The following is a 21,677-nucleotide window of genomic DNA, read 5'->3' on the forward strand; positions in this document are numbered from 1 at the left end:
AGCAAATATTTTTCAATACAGGCAGTTACTGAAGTTACTGAAAGCCTTTCCTTTTGCTTATGGTGAACTCTACACCAAAACATGAGATGAAACTATCCTTCTAGAATAAATCGACATGTGAATGAGACAGACTCAGCTGAAATCACCTCCCTCACTACACAATGGCTTAGAAATGTTACCTTTATGTAAATAAGCACATGTTCAAACCAAAAGCCTAGCAGCTTCCCTATTATTTTCATGCCTATTTCCCAAATAAGAAAACTATGAAAGAAGAGCAGGAAAAATCGCAATAAATAATGCAAAAGAAAGACACATACCATGGATGTATTTCACTACATTGACACTAAGGCCATGACGAGATATGGTCATTAGTACTTCTCCTGCACTCTTCCTCCAAGGCAGGTTATAGGGAGGGCACCATGAGGTTATTGCACTGAATAGAAGCTGGAGATCATCCTTCTGAGCCAGTTCTTCTGCCGGGGACACAAAACTGCACAATTTTACTAGGATCTGAAACAGGAAGTTATTAAACAACTAGCATTAATACCTTTATCACTGAAAATTTTGCCTAGACTTAGTAAAAGGTGAAACATTCTTCCACTAAAGAAACACATTAAAGAAGGTAATGTGCTGGTTTCCCTTTGTGTGTTTCCGTACTTTGAACATAAGACAAGGTTATTTTACACATGGTTATTTCAAGTCCCAGTTCAGTTTAAATTGCTTATCAGAAGACTGGAAGCAGAATTTAAATCTCTTAGGCTGACACAGCATATTTGCAAGGATACCAGAATATTCCATTCTTGAAGATTCTGCCAGTTGCCTAATTTGCAGGTTTAAATTCTGCACTGGGAGAGAAGCTCTGTGAGGCAAACTGCTGTATTCCTTCCCAATGCAGGAAGAAGGTTATTGATGGGTTGTTGGCAGAGCAGCAACCATAACATCTTGGTCAAATTAAGTTTGTCAGGAAAGGCTACAGCAGACCTACCTGAATAATTGGCACCTGGTCTGAATTTCCTAATTACCAAAACCAAGACAAAATGCAGCCATACAAGTGAAGCTACTACGTCATGCTCACTTTTCTGCATGTTTTGAGATGTCTGATTTTTTGCATCTTGTGGAGGGAAAACTCAGGCTCCATCTCAGAAAACTGGAGAGAGGCTGTCTGCAGCTCTCTCAGGGGAGGGAGGGGGAGGTCTGAAACCTCACTCATTCCAGTCAGTTCATTTGAGAGCATCACTTTATTATCAATACTAATGTTTTTTTACTACATCTATTTCAATCAGTAACAGCCAAAGATAATAAGTATTAGGACCAGCTAAATGAAATCAGAATAGTAGTCCACATGTTGCTCCTTTTCAATATCTATGCAGAAGAGCTGCACAGATTTCTGTGCAGGAGGTATTTCTCAAAGACAAAAACAAGAGGAGTGGGAATTCAACCTTAACTGAGCTTGTAGGAAAATCCACCTCCCTCTTAGCTATCAGTTTTTTAAGAATCAAGGAGAGTAAAACCTGGCTCAAGTGAAAAGTTTCTAGACTTTGCTCACATGAAGTATTTACATTCCTCTTGCGAATTCCCTGACCTATTTTACCTTTCTTACCTGTACAAAGACTTTCTGTAGTAGCGCTCGGCGCTCTGCGAGAGGTAGTTCATTCTGTGCTCCTCCAACTACCTCAGGCACGTGTGGAAGGTCAAAAAACAGATATAGACATTTAACAAGTGTGGAAGGCACTGACATTGTAGTCATGCAGTCCACAGTTTTCTGAGGAAGAAAAAAACACAGCAAAAAAATACCAATTCAGCATATTATGTATTCCAAACATCAATAATAAGGCAGTTGATTGAAATGCCGGTTTTTCTTTCTCACGCCTTTGGTGAGGTGTTGACACAGCAGTACAGATTCACCATCTATTCCTGAGTGCCTATCCAAACAGTCATTTTAAAAATAGGATGATTTAGTTACAGCACCTCACAGCCACAGTTCAGAGCAGTCAATGCACAGGACAGAAACAAAACCTGTCAGTCTCAGCCAACAGAAGTTAATTACAAGACCTTCAGCCAAGCCTTTATCAGCTATCAATTCTTTGTAGTAGGAGAAATGGGAGTGGGAGGAGGACATTTCAATTTATGCTCTCACTTGGCAAGAAGGTGTAACGAGCTTTAAGAAGCAAGGTAGAAGAAAATATGAAAGCATCAGTGGGAAGAAAAGACAAATTGATGTGGAGGCTGGTGACATACTAAAACAGAGATGATATGCTGAATTACAAAGGCAGATTAGAGCAGAAATAACAAACCACACAGCTGCCCAGTATACTGCCACAGACAGCTCTCTGATGGAGAGCAGCAGTAAAAGCAGAGGCAGGAATGATTCACTACCACCCCCATTCATCATTGCTGCTGGCCTTGCTTTTTGCAACTGCTGTGGCCTTCCTCCAATGAGGTGCGCAAAGTTCAAGGTCTGAACTATTTAGGTGCTCTATGTGTCATGCATCTCATGGGGCACTAAGCAGCAGTGCAAGAGAAGCCTTTGGGCAGCAATAAAAGTTGCATGCATTATTCAGAAGAACATTATAAATTAAAGTCTCAAAATGACTCTTTTTTCAGGCAACTGAAACCACAAGGAGCTAAAGCATAAGTCCTGTGGCAATATAAGAGAAAGAGGATCTTATCACAGAAAAGCAGAATATAGTTACATCTTTTGGAGAGTGTTCATGCAGTTCATTTTATTATTGCTTTTGTCTCTTCCATTCCATAATTTATTTTTAGCTTTGCTGTTTCAGACTAACCTGTCCTGATGAAGCTAGTAAATTGATTGTGGTGAGCAGCATCCAACCTCTACTTGCTTCTTCACTTTGATTGACCTCCAGAAACTGGACTATGGCACGACTTGCAGCCTCTGTAGGAGGCAGTAAAAATTTAAAAAAACACAGTAAGAATTCAGTTAGTCTGCAGAAGGGAACACATCCTCTCAGCAGCCCCAAGCACTGAGCATAAATTCACCTTTACAGCACTACTTAAAAAAGGACTAGGCTTAGGCCTATGCCTTCCAGACACATTCCAGTCTTACACACACACTTGGCTTTGACACTGGCAAGGTGGCAAAAAGTACATTCTTTGGTCACATATCATCCTTTGACCAGCAGACAGACTTCAGTAACCTGCAGTGACATCTGTTTGAGTAGTTTTGCTTTATCAATATACAATACACTTTTCCCAAAGACATGAAGTCACCATCAGTTAGTGACCTCTGTGGAAATAGCTGAAATTTCTGAAAAAAAACCACTGCACTGAAACAACAGTATGGAAGATAATGGGGATTTTAGGGAAGGAGAAGTGCTGAAAGACAAAAGGGAAAAAAAATAGGAAAAAAAGTAACATTAAGAGTATGATCAGCAATTACCACATCCCCATCCTACATTTTTTGAGAATGAAAACAGTAACAGCTTACGGATAATTCTTATGATTGAGAATCACTTCTGGATACTACTTTGTATCAGTCAGAGCCAAAGACAAACACTCAGCCTAGTAAACAAGTTATCAGCCTCAATAAATGAATCAAGAGAAAATGCAACCCTATACCACTGCTGCATGAATACACACTTATATAAGAAGTCTATAACGCCAGTTGTGATGTCTACCATTACCTTCAAGAGACATCTAAAAACATGTTTCATTAATAACTGTGTATCAATCATGTCCTGTGCTTTTAGTGTCAACTGGGACAGAAAAGGAAGGTGAATAATATCACATAAAAAAGAAATGACGAAGGAATTACTAATGGAGGAATAAACCTGCAACTGAAGAAAAATCCTATTTAAATATTGGGTTGTTTGCTTCAGCTGCTATTAAGATTCCCCAGCATATTCTTGGGAAGTTTATTTGAAAGGCAGCACATTTCATATGGCAAAATACTTATCAAACTTGTGTATCAATTACAGTGAGAAGATCACTTTCTGAAGCATCATACTGTAAGCTGTGCAGATTTGGTTCATTTGTTCAATGGCTCCTCTCTCATGTTTTTGTCTGTCAGACTTTTTCCCATAACAGACTTTTGTACAAACCACTGGCTTTTCCAGTTCTGGTGCTAAAGTAAGGAGAGGTCCCTACGACTTCCCTCCATGAGACTGAGATAAAGTTTGAGATACCAAGGTGAAAATAAGACAATTTATAAAACTCACACAAACAAGGACAAGTAGGAATTTCCCAGCATGCTGACCTGAAACTATCAGTGCAAAGCACTGGTCAGGTGGTTGGGTATATGAACAGGCCAACTTAGAAAGCACAACAGCTATGACACAGTTGCATTTCCTACACTAAAGGCACAGGCAAAATGCCAGAATTCCTGACAAAAGCCGTTTTTCCTCAGTTCTGAGAGCCAAGCATGTCTAAAGCATGCACTGCTGCTACAAGGACAGTGCCCCACCAGCACAGCATAAGGTTTGATTTTTTAGGTCTATTGTCTTTTTATCCCACCACAGACAGAACTGGGCAATCAGTCTCTGCCTCCAAGAGACTGTCTGTGCACACCAAACAGGGTGTGCACAGCCTCCTTTGGGCACAGTCTCCAAAGCCACCTAGGGAAAAAGGGCTCATTCAGTCATCTTAGAAAGCAAGACTTAGGGGTTAAGGCCATGCTTCTGAAAAAGCTGTCATGCTGCAGGCATCCTGGCATAGCAGTTGGACACTATAAATAGCAGTTTCAAAACTGTCACTCTTAATTAAACACTACCTAAAACACAGACAACATTTTAAGTGCTGGAACACTTGTCATCTGCTCTGAGCAAATTTGATAGCACTATCATTTAAGATGAACTTATATCATCAGCACTAGTCTTAATTTATTCCTTGTACCTTTCCCCTGTTTTTGAAGTGCCCAAGTCATCATTTAATAGAACATCTTCTGTGTGCCCCACCCAGATGTCCTTAGCACTTCAACTTCTGCTGAAGAAGAAAGCCAATTCAGTAAAACTAAAACTACTAAAACTAAGTAGTAAAACCAGCAAAAAGGCAACGAGAAAAACCTGTAAAATAATATGTAAATATACCTATTGTGACAATGGTGCAAGCATGTACATGTGAGTATGACCATGATTATGTGGTTACATGGTTAATACACAGGAGTCAGATTTTCCAGCATGGATTCAGTATATATGGAATAGAGGCTTGGTAGAATCAAACAACAAAATTTGTTTCATGTGTAAGAGGTGCACTGCATCCTGGACTTCAGAAAACCAAAAAGACAGCAAGCAGTGGGATTAAAGTAATTCAGACGCGTAGCAAAAATCAGTGCTACAAGCACTGCAAGCAATGTTGTTGCCTATAGCAATAGTACTAAGGGCAAATTTAGTACAAGAAGCTTTTAGTTAGATGATCTAGAACCATAAACATAAACCTAAACCATATAACAGCATAATCAGATTCTGTACAGCTTATTCTGGAGGGGAATATTAGTGAAAAAGAGTATCTGTGCATGTGCCAAGGGTGGGAGGTGCAGTCAAAGGTATGGATGGGTGTGTCAGGGAGTGGTGAAGGTGAAGATGAAGGTGAAGTCAGGGATCCCTTCTCTAACGGAGCCTTCTAGAAGTCTCTGTTTCTTCTTTTGGGAAATGCCTGAAGACACAGTTAGGTACCTAAAGTTACAGAATACAAATAATTCCAACTACCTAGATAGTAAGAGAGAAGTAGCAACCCAAATAAAAATGTGATGGCACAAAGTCTGCCATCCATCATCAGGAGCAGAGTTGGGCTGTCATCACACGTGGCAGATATGAAGTGGCTGATGCCTTTGCAGAAATGGAGGGCTGCTCATCCAAAGATAAAACAACTCAACTGTGCCAGCTTTTAGCCTCACTAATGCAGATGATAAAAGAACACGCTTTCTAGGATCTCTTGGAAAGACTCTATATTGTACCATACTTGCCTTGCAAAAGATGTGGTAGAAAGTACCACAAGCAAACAGAAAGTTGACCAAAAGTAATAAGATATAGGAGCTGTTGATCAGAACTGGCATTTAATGAATAGTAGCTGACAGGACACTTCTTTTTCCCTACCAGAGCAATTTCTATAAACACAAACCAGAATCACCTTGTAAAGAAAAGTCCCCCACAGAACAGGAAAAACATTTATATGCAATGAAAAAAACCAAAATGTGCAGTCCCAGCACAGCATGTGAAGTCATTTCCAACAGTCTATTCTCAGCAGAAGAAAAATTAGCATACCTAAAAAAGGCTGAAAGCAGCCCCTAAGTGCATTTATTTTATTGATAAAGATTCTCCCTATCAGGAAAACTTCAGACTTCATTAGGGGAGGAGCCTGAAATGCACCTTAGTAGCACAAGAAGATCCCTTCAATTATTATCTGTAATTCACCCAAATGCAAGATGCACTTAAATTATACTAACTTCTGTGGATTGAGGATAAACATAAAATTAGTTCTACTGATGTGAGAGAGATTAACTGCAAAAAAAAAACCAAAACCAAAAAAACCCACCAGAGTTTGCAGATTAATGTATCTTTAAGAAGAATAAGGGTAGGCATTCTCAGAGGCCAAATACCAACCACTGATGTGGTTTTCTGCAATGATGATGAATGTTTATCAACTTGATCTCCCAAAATGGTTTGATGATGAAATAATGACAGTCTTTCAGCAGATCTGCTAGAAAAATGCCGGAGGACGTTAAAAGTATTTTCAGTGATGAAACAGTTGGAGTCAATCTGTGAAATTAACAGGAAAAGAAAGAACACCTCCCCCAGAAACAAACTAAAAAAAACAAAACAAACAAAACAAAACAAAAAAAACCCCAAAACCAAAAAAAAACCCCAAAACCAAACAAACAAAGAAAAAAACTCCCTAAAAACTAAAAAGAAGGGTGAAAAAAAAATCCAAACTGAAAAAAAACCAACCCACCCCTCCTTCCCCCCCAAAATTAACCCTTTACAAAAGACAAAAACCACGACAATGGTCAGAGGGTATAAACAACAACTGAAAGTGCTGGAGGTAGGAAGGATTAGCTGAACAGCCTAGCAGAACTGTAAAAATAAATTTAGCATTCAACAGTAAACAAACACAAACAGGACATGTTGTAAATATGAAATGAAAAACTGACTGAAATTATTAGAGACACAACTTAACTGAACTTAGAAGGTGCACAAAGCAGTGATGTACAATAGCTAGCCAAATAAAATCACCAAAAAACCAAACAAACTTTTGAAACTGTCTTTGAAAGGAGGCTAAAAAGTTCCAGACCTGTGATGTACCACTTTGCTTTCTCATTGTTCAGTTTTCTACCCTTCTTCAGTTTCACCCGTCCTCATAATGACTTATTCAAATTCTGTCTACAGTATGGCTTTCCAGGTAGCAGGGAATCATCGCTTAGGGAATCATTCTGAATCTCCCTGGGATAAATGTTAATGCATTAAATAATGGACCCTGACTGGATTCATTTCGTGTGCTCGAGATGCAGACAATCGAGAGGACTGAGTTAGAAATCCCTTTTTGTAAAAATGGAGTAATCACTACCACAAATAATAACCAATAACCACCAAATCATAGGTTTGCACATCCTCAACTGATGAAATATGCAAAACTGTTTAGAGTGAAAGAGAGATGTTGGTTAGAGCCTGGTGCCAATAACACCAGGTTATGGGTACAGGTTGTGGGTACAGTTCACATAGGGACCACAGACCTAAGAGTTGGACTCGATGATCCTTGTGGCTCCCTTCCAACACAGAATATTCTCCAACTCCTTCCCTAGCAACTTTAGTTTAAAGACATGCTATTGGAATATCTGCAAACTCACAGAACCACCAACTTCACCAAGAGTGTCTTCAGAAATACACAATAAATCAGAGTGTGCTTCCTCTCCAACCAAACTAGCCATTAGTAGCTAGAACATTGGTTCTAGCAAGTTTCAGCTGCGCCTGTCCCTTTTCTCAGAAGTCTTTTTCAGCTCTGAGCCAGATGCACTTGCTCCCAAAAGAAAAGTTCATCTCAGAACTGAGACTATACTAGAAAGAGATGTTTGAACATATATTTTATATAGTACTACCACAACTTTTTCATCAATTCAGACACAAAGTTTGACTTATTTGTGACAAATAATGCTAATAATGCTAAAAATCTCAAGTATACAGAGCTATCTCACCCATGACCCCCACCATCTTCTAAACAAATAGACAGTCCATGGCAAGGGAAACTATTCACTAATACTCAGTTACTGCTGTCATCAGAAAATCATCCCTGTTGTACAGCAAAGACTGAAACCTGCAAGATAATTTAATTCAGATGTAACTGCTTAATTTTTCTTACTATCCCTACCAGAGAAATAAGGCAGTTGAAATGTAGCTGAACACACAACTACAATGCCAATGTTCAGAGACCACTTAAGGCAGGGTGCTGGCACAGTTACTACTGAATCACAAAACACTGTTCTGAGAAAACTACTATAGTCTGCCAAGAATAACTGAGATATGCCTCCACCATTGCAGGCATTACTCACATAGCTATTAGCATAAATATTCAAAGGCCTGATGAAAATAATTGCCCTGTGTTCCATTATCAGATGGAGTAGGAAAAAAAAAAAAGCAAAGAAAAAAAACAAAAACCCCACAAACAAACAAACAAACAAACACACACACACAATACCAAAAAACCCCCAAAACCCCAAACAACCACAACATACTGACAAGCAAGATTTAACCATACCACATTCCCCACTGTAAAATCCTGCCAACACATTTATAGAGGTCAAGTTCTTGCAAAATTTCTTACCCGGCATTAACTATCAAAAGTTGACTTTTGATTGTATGGAAAGGTTGTCTCTAACACAGGCTCAGCTATTTTGTTGACTTACATGAAGCACTTCACACCATGAGAATTTGCACTTGTATGTTACCAGAGACATTTCCTGCATGTTGTTGTTATTGAAGTTTTTTACTTTTAAAAACATGCTAGGAGATATAATTACCTGTCAGCAACTATTAAGACCTGTTATATCGCTTTGTTTGAGACATAAAAAGAATGGAAGTTCTAAAAAAAATTATGCAAGAGTCTTCACAATCCACAGACACAGTATGAGGTCTTTAACATAAAACATTCTAAAAAGCCAATAATTTCTATTTTTTTTTTAATCAGCATCACAGGAAGTGTGTATCTAGCTCTAATCATTTTAACACAGAAGTCTACAAACTGAGTTTTAACAGTGTGTTAATTGGTAATTTCTGGAGAGGAAACTGCAACCCACTAGTCCCACTGAGAGAGTCACAATGCAACTGCACAACATGTACCCATCAGACTTTCTTGAGGTCTAAAAAAGGTTTGCTGATCAGAGTAACAGCAATCCTGATAACAGAGGAAAAATGACTGCTTCCTATTTTAACAGAAACATTGGTATTCATTACATTAAAGCTTAGAAGAGCACCAAACTGTCTTTTTAGTCATTGTGATCAAGTTTCCAATTGGGGTTATTATCTTGGAGCAATAAGCAGAGCTATAGCTGAAGTAACATACAAAAATGGTTATTCCCTGCAGAATCCAACTGACTAGCAGGCATAACAGATGTTCCCTGGGAAAAAAGGTCAAGCAAACACCTCTGTTCTGCTAGCACGGCTGTTGGACACTTATTTCCCCCTAATACTCAAAGAAAAGACATTTTGTGCCTGTTTACCCATAGAGAACAGGTTTTGTCTATGATATCTGTTTAGCCATCTGGAATGTTTCACTGCTTCACTGTTAGTCACTCTACTTTAAATGGAAATATATTGTAATTGGCACAGTGTGTGACTCCTGACTTCCTGCACAATAATTTTCAGAGCCTTTTCCAGTCCTCATTTACCACCAAATCCAAACTGAGAACACGGCACAGATCTTAAAATTATCTGGTAGGCAAAGACTTGATACTTCTTGGAAGCATTCCTCTTCAGAAAAGGAAGTCTAAGAGGAAAGCTAAAGAAACCGCCCTTTTGGTGCACTGTCCTCAGTTATGCAACTGCCAATACTACATCATCTGATACATTCAGGGGTCAACAGAACCAAATCTCACCCTGACTGATTTAATAATCAGAGAAGAAGAGGAGTCCACTGACATTTTTCTAGGACTGGCATTGTTGGTCTGAATGTGGGACTTGCTGTACTTTTACATGTTATTAAGCTTCCTGGCCAGCAGCTAATTTAAAATGCATAGTTTTGGAATGTTAACATATCCAAGTGACACAACACACCACCAACAGGCACCTCAGGCAAGATACAGCAGCTGTTCACATGCATGTTCTTGGCCTCCTCCTCCTAGTAGGTCATGCAACTCAGTTCACACTTCTCTCTCTCATCTGCTGAAATCTTGTGGAACTCAGCTTTCTCTGTAACCCAGGGAGGAAACCTCTAACCTCTTCCTCCTCCTCTCTCTCTCAGTCCAAAGGAACAAAAGACAACACATTTTCATTGCTAAAAATTCAGTTTCTGAGCCTGCACAGTTGCTGTGAATGGCAGTTCTCAGTATTCTGACTGACCTGAAAATCATGACGCACAGATGTGGAAAAGGTCACCCTTGTGCCCCATGCAATACCTGTGGACTTATTTGATGCTCTCCGTCGAATTTCAGTCACCATCAATCGTGACACTTGAGTAGTAAACTGCAGGAGGTCAGAAAATTTCTCTGTCATTGTACTTGGAGGAGCATTTCCAAACACCTAAACCAAGAGAAAAATGTATGCGTTAAAATAACTCCGTTTACAAGGATCACTGCAAACTACCACGTTCCTTTGTGAAGAAGCATTCCTATGGAGATTACAAATTTATCTTTACACAGTGCATGCTCTAAGATATGTTCATGGTTGGAATTCAGACCTCGTTCAGGGAGGTAAAATCTGATAAATGGAGGGGAAAACAGAGTTGTAAGTTTTCTTGCAAGATGAAAACCCTGCAGAGCCCCAAAAGACTGAGATTGCACTTAATGGGGTAAAGAACAGGTACCAGACCAAATTCTCCAACAGGCCTTCCGTTTTTAAAATCAACTCCTTTACTATTTACTAAATATAATTACATGTGTAAAGTCTTTTAAAAGGACTAAGAATTAGAACTGCCCTGTTATGTCCTTCCTCAATAAACTGACAATACCAGGAAGTCTCCAATTTTGCTGATATCCCAAGGACTTACTCTCCTCTTCTGAGATCCTCCTGAACACAACAGCAGGCTTTTTTTTTTTTACAAATTGTCACATAATTCTAGTAACTTATTCTTCATGATTAAGCATTGATTTTGTTATTAAATAATGTATTAGATCACATATAACAGGGAAAAATGTGTTAACTCTGTGGTATTACACTAAGCTGTGGAACACAATCTCAAAACGGATTAGCTAGTTGCTGCAGTAATTTACTCTTCATACAAGACTGCACAAAAATGTGCAGTCTTTATCCACATTTCCAATGTAAAACTTGCACTAAAATGATTACAATAAACCCATGATATTCATTATCAAACACAGCATGCAATCCCAATTATGGTATCATCACTTGTGTAAGTGCTGAAGAAACAGAATAGCCTGCTTGGCACCTGAACTGTCTCTGCTTGTTTAAATTTTTCTCCCTTATAGGTATCTACATAACCTTCAGTAGTGTCCCTAATGAGCATAAACGATGACAGTATTTTTCTAGCAAAACCTATGTTCAACAGGTTATGCTGGCCTCCCAGAAGGAGGATGTGTTCTACAACAGTACAGTTGATTTGGACTCAACAGCTGCTTCACCTCTGTCTCCTTTCTCTGGGTGACCCAGTTATCCTATTACAGCTGAACTGCTGACATACTTGGCTGAGATCATTCTCCAGTGAAATCCATGTGAACATCCAGTGAAATCCATGACTACAGTCAACAGGGATGCAAGGTAATTGTGGTGCCAGCTAACCTTGGAACCCCTAAGTCACTGAAGAAGACTTAAAAGGCAGAAGGAAAGAGTAACTTCTCTCAAAGTTTGACTTCTTACCTCCCTTAGTATCAGTTGCTCTGGCACATCACAAAACAGCCAAAAATATTTCTCCTGTCTACTTGCACTACAAAGTCATGATGAAATGTAGCCAGAAATACAACACTGAAATGGAATACTCAGTTTCCTCAAAATAAAAGTAATTTTCACCAAAGGCATAAGTATTTCTCATACTGGAAAGATCAACCACCATTATTATTAAAGCAAGCTACATTACAGCAGACAACTGTTTTCTGCAGACCAAGAAAAACACCCCTCATTTGAATTACAGACTGCACAACATGCCTAGTACAGACAATCAAAGTTTCCCTAAATATTTCACAAGACCTCCTTTTGCAGTTGTCTGCATCAGCTCCCAATTCATCCAAGAGCCCCTAACTTCCACAAAGCTGTAAGGAGGGAAGAGGGCCTTGAGGTTTGCATGTTCACATAACATAAGCAAGATTATCTAGATCAGAATGCACATTAGCATCTTGCTGTCACGAATTGTTTAGTGTTCTTTCACCCAGACCAAGGAAAGAGGAAAAACTATTGGCCCTGTTACCTGTCCTGAACTTGCTCAGATTTGTCAGCAGTTACCAGGAAACACAGAGAATTCGAAGTTCAGATAAAAGATTATCTGAGGTCAAGTGGATTTTAATTAGTTGCCCCATAACCAAGTTTGCACTATGTAGAATAAGCATCTCCATTGGATATTTATACACCCTTAAGACTAAAAGTGATAGTAAAAAACAGGAAGAGGATGTTACCCATTTTAGTAGTAAATAATATTTTTAATGCGGAAAAGCAAGGTTCTTTCAAGATAATGTAACAACGTACCACTTATTCAAAACCAGCCTCTTCATCATTCCATCTACTTTTCTCACATACTGCACAAGCACTACCACGTTGGTAGAGCAGTGCTTCCACAAACTCACTCAGCTCTGAAAGGAGCCTTTTGAGTACTCTTCCACGGGGTCAATCTTTTGTTAATCATGCACCAATTTAGCTTTTCATTACTATGTGATTCATCATTTCATAAGCCTCCCTGAACAATGAAGAAAAACAAATGGTCTGTAAACCCACTTCTTACTAGAACTAGCAAGATCATTTTATCCACAGCAGGTTTGTGACATGCTCTATCTATAAACCAAACTTAAGAATGCTTTAGCTCTACTGAATTTACTGATTAATAATCCTCAAAATAAAAAAATAAAAAGGAAACAAAACTGCGTTTCCCACAAAACTTAAGTTACCTCTCATGAAAGGAAAAAATTCAACCCCGTGGCTAAGCAAGAAAGCCTCAAGAGCTCCTGGATACCCTGGTTATTTAACTGGCTGCCAGCTACTGGCCACTTGGATGCCTCTGGGAAGCAGAGTTACCTTCTTCACTCTAGATCTCTGCATGCAGCAAAATCAATGCTTCTCCCAGGACTCCCTACTGCATTTTGTGGGCACACACACACACAGATTCCAGCCACACACATGCAGCTCCCACTTCCAACAACTCACCACTCTGGTATAGGAGACATTCTGGGCTACATGTAAAGGGATGGCACAGAAGCCAATTGTGTTCTGAGCTTCACAATTTGTTTGAGTTTCTCCTCCTAACACAAACATCCCACTACATGTAAAGGGATGGCACAGAAGTTTTGTTCTGAGCTTCACAATTTGTTTGAGTTTCTCCTCCTAACACAAACATCCCAATCTTGTAACAGAAAATGCTTTTATAATATACCATCATAATCTTTGTTTAAGGCAGTAACAGAAAAAGTACTCTATCACACTTCAAAATCTTCAACAGAATAACGATAAGCATGGAAAGTAACTGATGGATGGATTTAGAGTCTGAATTTGCACAAAGTTATCACTTAAAACTTCTGCACTGAAGGATTATGTTTGAGAAACAAGAAAAATTTTAGAAAGGAACTTCCAATAATGTTTTAGTGTTTTCTGACAGCAAAAGTGTCCCTTCTCAGAGACAAGCTGTGTCAGAATTTTAGAGTGAACCAAGATTTACCATATCTGCCATTGAAAATCTCTTCCAAGACTCTTAAGAAAATGAGATTTTTTTCTTGCAGTATTTTTAATTCCAATCAGCGCTTGTCTCGCTGTGACCTGCAGCGTTACTAAACTAGCAGGATTGTGCCAAAACAAGCTGTATCAAGAGTTGACACTCCAGAAGACATAAAACTAGATAAGCTGAGGAAGCCATAGCAGACTCTGTATATGAACATTAAAAGAAGAAGGTGGCATTAAGGAATCTAAAGAGGTAAACTGCAAAAGTAGAAATAGATGGCATCACAACTGCTCAGCCTCTTGAATAGAGGAAAACAAGAATGCCTTTATATGAAATGCAATGGAAAAAATCCCCCTATAGCAGAGACAGGATGAGACCTGACTGATCAGGAAAGATGAGTTTCGTTTGGGTTACACTATCCCAGTTAATCAATAACTGATAATAGTTATCAAGGTCTGCAAGAAAGGAAGTCAAAGAGCAGAAACAATACCTGCTTTCCTCAATATGCCAAGCTATGATCCAGATTTTAGAGACTGAAAATTGAAGTGACAACATCTGGCAAGAGCCTGTATTTGTGGCATGAAGGATAGCTCCAAGAAGCTCACAAGCTCCAAGCAGGTAGAGCTTGAGGACAGTGATGTTAAAACTAAACAAGGAAACTGGCGGGGGGGGGGGGCGGAATGAGGAAAGAGGAAGAAAACAGCCAGAAGTAGGACTGAAAAACAAAACATCTGGCAAACAAATAAGAATGTGCCTTTAGCACCAAGTTCACTTCAGTAAAGAAGGGTACAAAAGAGTCTCTAAGACTCAGAGAAAAGAGACCATAAACAAAACTAGATGGATTCTGCAAAGAATCGAAAAGAGACATGGGGAAGGAAAAGTTACTCCAAAAAAGGGGAAAACTGAGGAAAAGAGTAGACAAGATGCATTCATACAAATAAAAATCACAGAAACCATCAATCTGTTCAAGAATATAAATGGTACCTGAGATTATTTAGACGAGAGGTGATTTTCAAGAACTAAAAAGAAAACTTGGGACCACTGATTTGGTTTTCAGAATGCTTCAGCACGAGTTGAATGAAGGACAGTTAGAACATATGGTGCAAAGACATGAAGTAACTTCAACTGGGCTTCAGCAGAGTGCAGAGGAGGAGCTGAGAATTAGGACAAAGTCAGCAAGTGGTGTAAAGGGACGGGGGTGGGGGGGGGGATGTGTATTAAGAAAAAAAAACAAAAAAGAGAAAATGCAGAAACAATGGAGAAATTAAAACTCAGATTTTTTTTTTCACCTCAGAAGTCTAATCAAAGTCTTTCCTTAAGACTGCTATACATGCATTGCTACACTAGTTTTACTTAAACCCAATAATATCACCACTACAATTTTTATAGATATAACGCTTCTGCCAGTAGTTACCACAAAGGCTAAGAAAAAATTCTTCTCCACCTGCACATCAGAGTTAAGTGCTGAAGAAGCTCAAGTGGGGGCATTCTATTTTCCAGAAGCATCAGCCTCCTGCAACCACCAGAGGGAGATTTCTAAGTGTAACTGCATCAAAATAACCTTCATGGGCTCAAGGCAAGATTAGGATTCTACTGTGTTAATTTGTAAAAACAAATCAAGAAAGTCCATAACTAAAAGGCATATAATCTAAGAATAATAATATCATAAGAAGATAAATTAAAGAGGAGGCATATGAACTGAGCTTACTTCTCCCAAACTCACAGAACAGGTTACCCGTAGAAATAAGACCTAGGGCAACAAAATGGCATTCAAGTGATCCATACACTAAAGCATGCTACCTACTAGACTGAAAATCCTAGTAATACCATGTCTTGACTAGGATTAATTTTTCTACACAGCATTGCTATGGTTTAACCTCAACTTGCACCACACCAGCCCACTGCTCTCTGGTGGAATAGCGCAGAGAAACAGCAAGGTAAAAGGTAGAAAACTCATGAGTTGAGAAAAAGACAGTTTAACAGGGAAAGCAAAAGCCAAGCAAACAAGCAAAGCAAAACAAGGAATTCAGTCTGCTTTCCATGGGCAAGCATGCCCAGCCTTCTCCCGGACAGCAGGGCCCCATCATGGCTAACAGTGACTTAGGAAAACAAATCACTTTGAACATCCCCTCCACCTCCCTCTCCTTCTTGCCCCTGTTTTATAAGCTGAGCCTGCCATCATATATGGGGGATATCCACTGGGTCAGCTGGGGTCACTGAGTCTCCTCCCAGCTCCATCTGCACTCCCAGCTTCTTCACTGGTGGAGAGGGGTGAAGAGCAGAAAGGCCTTCCTTCTGAGTAAGCACTGTTCCACAATAACTAAATCATCCTCGTATTGTCAGCATTATTTCCAGCACAAACCCAAAACACAGCCCACACTAGCTACTATAAAGAAAATTAACTCTATCCCAGCAAAACCAGCACAAGCATGCAAGCAGCTCAGTGTCTAGCACCTTCATAAGCCATACTTTCAACAAAACATCCTTCTAGTTTTATAATTATTCCAGTTCTCTGAGGCAGCATATACAAGCACAAATCTATCACCCAAGAAGTAAAGAGTAAGAGCACACAGTAGGAAAAAAACCAGAAAGCTAGATGTGTACCTACTGGTCCTTCATGACCCTAGAACTACCATCAAAATTATTATTTACAATAACCTGCAGGGTAGCTGACTGATATAAAGACATCAGGAGGACTTAACTCCTATTAATTCCAGTGACAGTTGCCATAGTTCTGCCTCAAAACAAAATCTCAGTGCCTAAATACAAGGGAATAGTGCAATATGAATGCCACAGTAGAAGTGGCTATTATACATTCCCTACAGATTGCTTGTTCAAAATCTCCCGTGTCCATGAAGGAAGATTCAGACCCAATACACAGAAAAAGGCCTACAAGGGTGATAAGAACATAGAGAATGTATCACATGAGAAATTAAAATTGTTCACGTAGCCTAGGAAAACCAAGTTGACAGGACATATTGTGACTGTTATCTTTAAGTATGCATCAGTACAATAAATGCAAAGAAGGGAGAAGAGCTATTTAGACTCAAGAACAGTGCTGTCACACAAAAATGGTGGGTATAAACTTGCTTGCAAAGTTTAGGTTGGAAATCAGATGACTATAACAGCAGTGAGCACTGCAGAAAAGCTGTCAGTCTACATGCATCTGTGGATTACACTTGAGAAAAAGTGATAAGAAAAGGAAATCTCCAAAGGTAAGTTTATCCCCTAACACAAAACTGTGTGAGGATAAGGGGAAAATTGAAAGGATGTCATTGGGAGAAAACCTGCTGGGCTAGAACCAAAAGGTCTTGGGAATCGAAAATATGAGCAAACAATTCCAATAAAGAAAACACTTCTTGCAAATTGCCCGGCTTACCCTGTTGAACACAGGTAACATCATGTAAAGTTTTTCTTCCTGCTCTTTCTGGGTCATGTGCCGTGGAGGATGACAGAGCTCTGTGAAGAGGCGCCGCAGATGCATCAGGCCCAGCGCGTTGTCCTGGGGGCTGCACTCCTCCTGCCGGGGCCGGCCCATGATCCTCTTCACCATATTCATCTTGGCTGACTTTGGGAAGCTCCCTTGTATCCTGCTCAGAAAGGAAAAGGAACATGCTGAGTACAAGAGACTAAGGCATTACTTCACCAAAGCCTTCAAATACATAGCACCCTCTCTCACAGTAAGTATCACACTGGAGTTAAGAGCATTAGCTAATTTTACATGCCAGGCATTGATTAGGAGAATTTAAAGCCAACAACTTGAAAGAGCAAAACATCTGATATTGTCCAGCAGAAAGCATGGCTGGCCAGGCTTTGAACACTGCAAAATACTTTGGTACTTTTTATTGGATGAGTTTTATGATCCTTTGGTGCACATCCCACGGCATTTACAACAGTGTTATCTCCATCATGCAAAATATTCTCAAATTCATTCTAGAATAAAAACCGTACTTTAAAATCAAGACCTTCCAACTCTCAGACATCGGCTTTATCATACAGAGACAAGCGTAAAATTTTTTTTCCTGTGGAAGAGAGACAAAGCTGTCCAGTGGAGCTATTGTTCATCTCACCCCTCAGCTACTGGCTCTGCAGAATAGCACCTCAGTCCTCAAAACAACATGGACCAAGTCTTCCAACTCTGCAACTAAGCCCATCAGGCAGGACCTTGCACAAGAGGTGTGAGGGTCAGAACAGGTAAATCCCTAAACAGATGTAACCAATCGGACATTGCAGCAAAAGGGACTAACCTCACAACCAAGTTCACGTTAGGGAAGGAGTAAGGGGAATACATGGAAAACAGTTTCTGCTCCATACATAAAGACCACCAACAATTAAATACTCCACAGAATTGCAATGCCTATATCTCACTGCTGAAATGGAGCCAAAAAACCAAAGGTCAGTAAAAGCTGTAAAAATTATTCAAGAGTAGAAAATGCCTTGCAACAAGAAACTTAAAGAGCTTAATTATTTAAATTATCAAAAAGAGAGGTTACCACGAAGGGTCGATTAATAATAGGAGAAGTGATGATTCCAAAGGTGCTGTAATTGGAGTAACAAAGGGAAAGTAGATGTTACTGAAGAACTCCAACCCAAAGCTTAAGTTGTGATAAAAGACTGTAGCTGGATGCTAAAGCCAGGAAAATAACATCAGTAACAAACTAGAGCTATGCTTGTAAAAGTGAAGGAAATTAACTACAAGAAAGAAACATTAACGAAAGAAAAATATTCTCTCTCTAACCCAAGAAAGAGATACCTTTCTGGAACATGTTCGGAAAATGTATTCAAAAGTATTTTATTAACACATAGTAAAACATTGGGAACTAAAGCTAATGAACATTTTAGTACCATTATTTTCATAATTCATGAAGTGAGAAAATGAGACGTCATCGAAAGAGCTAAGCTAAGTTACAAGCCAGCAACTGTAAGTCCATGCTGGAAATGTGCACTGGCTTTTCACAACTGAGGAAAAATTAGATAGAACTGAGTCCTGTCTTTTAGCATATCATCCCTAAGAAATAACATAGGTAAGACTTCGAATCAGCATTAACCACGCAGCTGAAAATAAAACACAGTTTCCTCCAGAAACCCATAGCTTTTCAAAAACTCCTCAGTTTGAGCATGCTTCTCTTGCTGTAACAGGTAAACTAACAGAATACCACATCTGAGCTCAAAGACCCAAACCTTCATTGCCTAAGCAGCAGGAAAAAAGTCTGCATCTTCTTTTTAATAAACCTTTTAAAGACAATATTTTAAATTTCTTTTTATGATTCACAAAATACTGAGAACTTATATACCCACCCATAATTCATATTGTCATCAAATCCATGACTGCTGTGGACTTTTGCTCACGTGGCCAATTCTTCTTTTAAATTCTATTGCTTTATTCAGCCTAAGCACACACCTAAACCAGAAGCCTACACTGGTTCAGCCACACACTTGTAATTATAGATCTGACAAGTTCTGTATAGTCAGAGAAGTCCAAAGAAATGTTACACAAATGTAAAGAAGCCTACTGGAATGGCATTTCGCAGCTCTGATCTATTTAACTCCACCGGAGCAGTTAACCCCAAGGGAGACAAATGCAGAGAACCATTACAATAGTCCTCACTTCCTCAACACAGTCATGGTCCCTCCTGCCTACTCCTCACCACAAGAAGAGGAGAGGGGAGGGGAGGGGAGGGGATGTAATCACGATTAATTACTTTTTTTTTCTTCAGAAGTAACCAAATTCCAAAGTAGATACTACTTCTGGAATTATTCCAGAGTTGTCTCCTACTGTGTATTCTCTCTTATTAGAAAAAAGGCTAGTGTGGGCTCCAGGCAATGTCATCTGAAATATATTGTACATAAAAACTGAAAGAATTTCTGTGATTTATTTTTGCCTGCCCAAATCCAGTGATATCTTCTCTGATTATCACAGCACAGATTATCTATGGGAAGAGAGCTGTCAGCTCTGGGACCTCCAGCATTAGGCCCAAATCTTAGCTATGTGAAAGTGAACAGTGAAAGAACAGTGTTGTATTGCTACTTTGTCCTGTACGAATATTTTGACTGATCTTTTCTTCGTTTAGAATTAGGCTTGCAGAGAGAATTAGGCTTGCAGTACACCTAAACCTTTCACTATAAATAAAAAGAATCTAGAAAAAAGGGTGTTCCTATTCTAAGTGACAGCATCTGCACAATTAATCTTCAGTCAGTTGCAACCATCACATGTGACTTGAATTCAGCACTAAGACCTGGCAGATCCCTTAATGTCAAAAATGAAAAGATTCCAGTATTTTCAGTAACAGCCACTTCACCTGCTCACAACTGCTTGTTTACATCACATGACAGTAATTAAGACAAGCAAACCCAAAAGCTAGGGAACACCAGTATTGTAAACGATTGTAGAGCTTGAATTTGGCCTGGCTCTGCACATGCATTGCAGTAGTCCTAAACTGCACACTCACTTCCCCAGAGAGTCTCCTGCCTATCTCAGCAGATGCTTCCTGAGCAGCTGGTTGGTATTTTGTTACTTCATCCCTCTGAGCATGATGCTAAACCTTGGCTCCTACAACCTGGACTGAAAGGCTGCTCTGCACACCCAGTTGTGCATTTCCTCAGGGATCAGAATGCATCACAACTAATAAACCAACTTCCTTTCACAGATATGCCCCACAGCACAGGCGTTGCAACAGTCTCAATATCCACACAATGAACACACATCCTTCCCTCATGCTAAAATTGATGATGTCTAATAATATGGTATCTATTTGAAGATGCTTTGGAGAGCAGCTAATCCTTCAATGCTTGAATCTTTCTGCTTGCTTGCATTGTGTCCCTTAGAGAGCAGCTGATGTCCTTCTCCTCTGAGCTTGTGATCTCAGAGTAAACACCCAGTACACCCAGATGCAATTAGAGGGCAGCTCCAAAAACCTCAAGAAGAGTTTTGTGGAAGTGGCAAGGACAGAAACCTGTTCCCAGCACAGGAGTCTTCCCTGCCTCGCATTCCCTCTTCTATATCCCACTGCTACCCCACATTCTTTACTACACAGCCCTGATTAGTTTCTTCCCACAGCAGGCCCAAGCAGGCACACTCTTCATAGCGAACCTGTGAGTTGGACATTCCAGCTGTTGGGTGTTTGGCTTTTTTAAACTGAGGGAGAAGTTATAAGTTATTCTGAGAAAGCAAACTAAGCACGTGGAAGTTCTATGACGCAGACCCACTGTGACAGGCACATAGTTTATCAGGAGGGTTGAAGCATTTCAGCCTATTGTACCCACCTTCTGCTACTAGAGCTAAAAATGCGAATTAATGGCAGTTGCAGAGCATCATGTTCTGTATGGACCAAGACTAAAATAAGACACTTGATGAGTAGATTACAAACATGCACAATAAAACCACCGCTCTTGTAACAAAAATCACAGTTTTCTCTTAGTGGTAGAAGCAGAAGAATCTCCATGTGAGGAGAAATGAAGCAAGCAGTGAAAGCACAGCATAAGCATCCTCACTTTAAAAACTGCCCTTTGTTTTTTTACACAGGCTGTCAGATGGCTGCACATTTCCCCATGAGCATAAGCGGGGTTGACCCATTTGAACAGCTTTGATATAAAGCCATTCACCAAGGTTCCTCACTTTTCTGTTAAATTTGTATGGGAATCCCACAAGATGAACCCATAAGATTCTCCAGAGGTTTCACAGGAGTTAGTGTAAGAGCTAATTT

General features: G+C 39.6%; 1 protein-coding gene across 6 annotated transcripts in view; it reads right to left on the reverse strand.

Moving 5' to 3' along the window:
• The window catches only part of WDFY3 (WD repeat and FYVE domain containing 3), a 153,282-nt gene that overhangs the window by 83,916 nt on the left and 47,689 nt on the right, over positions 1-21,677 (reverse strand). For 5 of the 6 annotated variants that reach the window (XM_041411900.1, XM_041411904.1, XM_041411903.1 and 2 more), the window contains 5 exons: positions 17,354-17,564; positions 10,559-10,682; positions 2,787-2,896; positions 1,601-1,762; positions 318-510 (listed from right to left, as the gene is read on the reverse strand). In XM_041411900.1, the coding sequence (XP_041267834.1) occupies positions 318-510; positions 1,601-1,762; positions 2,787-2,896; positions 10,559-10,682; positions 17,354-17,533 (769 nt within the window). In that variant the 5' untranslated portion in view covers positions 17,534-17,564. Of the gene's footprint in view, positions 1-317; positions 511-1,600; positions 1,763-2,786; positions 2,897-6,489; positions 6,652-10,558; positions 10,683-17,353; positions 17,565-21,677 lie in introns of those variants that run through there. The other variant, XM_041411905.1, reaches the window with a different exon arrangement.

Source organism: Onychostruthus taczanowskii, unplaced genomic scaffold, assembly GCF_017590055.1.
Source record: "Onychostruthus taczanowskii isolate IOZ18803 unplaced genomic scaffold, ASM1759005v1 scaffold38, whole genome shotgun sequence".
NCBI classification, from domain to species: domain Eukaryota; kingdom Metazoa; phylum Chordata; class Aves; order Passeriformes; family Passeridae; genus Onychostruthus; species Onychostruthus taczanowskii.